General features: G+C 51.3%; 1 protein-coding gene across 1 annotated transcript; it reads right to left on the bottom strand.

The window, feature by feature from the left end:
• Window positions 1-378: 378 nt before the first annotated feature.
• N7539_009133 (histone H1/H5 family protein) lies at window positions 379-1,710 on the bottom strand (the record flags this gene model as incomplete). Its single annotated transcript, XM_056938728.1, has 7 exons — window positions 379-489; window positions 589-774; window positions 844-935; window positions 1,067-1,197; window positions 1,337-1,359; window positions 1,517-1,542; window positions 1,638-1,710. 7 exons carry the CDS (start codon window positions 1,708-1,710, stop codon window positions 379-381), a joined length of 642 nt encoding a protein of 213 aa, XP_056786105.1.
• Window positions 1,711-2,148: the final 438 nt, after the last annotated feature.

The raw sequence follows: 2,148 nt of genomic DNA, 5'->3' as shown, positions 1-2,148 counted from the left end.
GAAAACCATAAACAAGTGGATTGCCCCAGCAAACTCAACCAACCAAAAGACGCCAGCCCTTCAGCTTTGCAGTGAAAAACAAAGACCGATCGTAAGAAACACGGATATTCCCAAAGAAAAAGAAAAGACAGCGATAATCAAAAGAGAAGGAACGAAAATGAGATCAGGGACCATAGAGACCATCATGGCAATCATGGCACGAACCAAGATAGAGTCAACCCATCAGGATCAAATGATCCTGTTGTGGAGGAAAGAAGATACAGCGGAAGAGAAAGTCGGTCAAGAGGAATCAAGTCGCCCTCCCGCAGACAAGAGCGCACGTTAGAAACGGGAGGGACACAAGTCGAAGTCAGAACGAGACATGACATGATGCGTCCTCTATTTCTTAGGGGTCGCACGCTTCTTCGCGGCAGGCTTCGCTGTGGTCTTGGTCACTCGGCCAGACTTAGTCGTGCCGACAACCTTGGGCTGCTCAACTATCGCCGGAGCCTGTTTGGGTAAAAGAGTCAGTCATCGATCAATCAATCGAGGTCGGGTGAGCATGGTCTTGTTGATGCCCGAGCCGCAAAGGCACACAGGGCTACGTACGGCAGTGGTCGTCTTGCGGGCCTTACCAGAATTGGCCTTGGGCTTAGCGGCAGCGGTCTTCTTGGTGGTGCTAGCCTTCTTAGCCGCAGCAGTGGTGGTCTTGGTGGTGGAAGTCGCCTTGGCGGCGGTCTTCTTGGGGGCAGCAGCCTTCTTGGTGGTGGCGGCAGCCTTGGCAGCAGCAGGCTTCTGTTCATATGGATTAGTTTTCTCATTGCCAAAGCGACGCGGGCGCATCAGTGGGCTATGACAACGAACCTTGGCAGTGGTAACCTTCTTGGCAGCAGGCTCTTTCTTGGCCGCCTTGGGGGCAGGCTCCTTCTTAGCCAGCTTCACGGGACCAGAGGGACCTGAAGGGAAAGCGTCAGCAAATAGTCGTGCTATGAGATGGACGTAGTGACACTTTGAGATGTCACGACGACGATACATGAAAATGTATCCACAATTTGGGTGAGAACCATTCGAGATATTCGGTACATACCCTTGGGCTGAGTGAACTCGCCCTTCTCAACACCAGCCTTGATGGCCTTGTTGAACTGGGCATCAAAGGTGGCCTGAGAGGCGACATTGATCTTGTTGTTTGAAGAAACATACTTCTTGATGGCTTGACGACTGTATCAATCCAGTTGAATTAGTTTGCGGTCGCTGATTGCGGAGGTTGAAACATCGATCACGCGCCGCTCTTGGTCCGCCGGGAGTGGTAACCACGAGCGGCGCGTGAATGAAAATGTCGCGCGCGGCGAATACATACCTGGAACCATTGCGCTCTTTCAACTTTTGATTGATAAATCAGTCAGCAACAATACAGTGAGAATTACAAAGAGAGGTCCAGGCGCCGTGGTTGAATCGAGGCCCCGGACCGGACGTGTCACGGTCGGGAGCGCGTGGTCCCCGATCACAACAGGCCGGGCGGCAACAGTGATCTACTCACGTTGACAATAGCATCCTTGATCATGTCTGTATGGATAGCATAAGTAAATGCTTGCGATCAAAATGATACCATTTTCAAAAAGGCGCGACGAAAAGCGCACGCAGGATCAGAGAATACATACCGCGGTAGGAAGGGTGAGCCGGAGCAGCCTTCTTGGGCGCGGCAGTCGCGCTGGTGGCCTTCTTGGGGGGCATGTTGATAAGGTGGTGAAGAAGATTGATGGGAGATTGAAGTTATTGATCGTGTTATAAGTCAGATGACTTATACAAGATTTCAAAAAAGGGGGGAGTGGTGGTTGCGAGTGGGAAAAAAAGAAGAAGAACCAACGAAAGGGAAAGGGTGGGAAGAGCGGCGGGGCATCCGTGATTTATAGGCGGCTGGTGTTGACACAAGATCACTCACCTCTCATCGCCCCCGGGCGCCTCTTGCAAAGATCGCACGGGTCCTTGTCCTTTTCCTTTAGCTACGTCTCCACCATCTTTTCAAGAATTTCCGGCGGAGGAAGCTCAAAGGTTTATCTCAGTCAATATGCCGATCTACACAGGGTCAATTTATATTCATATATGATTGCTCTGATGTTGCGCTCTTCTTCCTCTTCTTTGTCGTCGACGCTCGTCATGCTTGTCAGTTAG

The sequence above is a fragment of the Penicillium diatomitis genome (genome assembly GCF_028827545.1).
Source record: "Penicillium diatomitis strain IBT 30728 chromosome Unknown utg000015l_segment0_segment0, whole genome shotgun sequence".
NCBI classification, from domain to species: domain Eukaryota; kingdom Fungi; phylum Ascomycota; class Eurotiomycetes; order Eurotiales; family Aspergillaceae; genus Penicillium; species Penicillium diatomitis.
The sequence above is the reverse complement of the archived record's forward strand: the minus strand, read 5'-3'. Positions and strand labels throughout refer to the sequence as shown.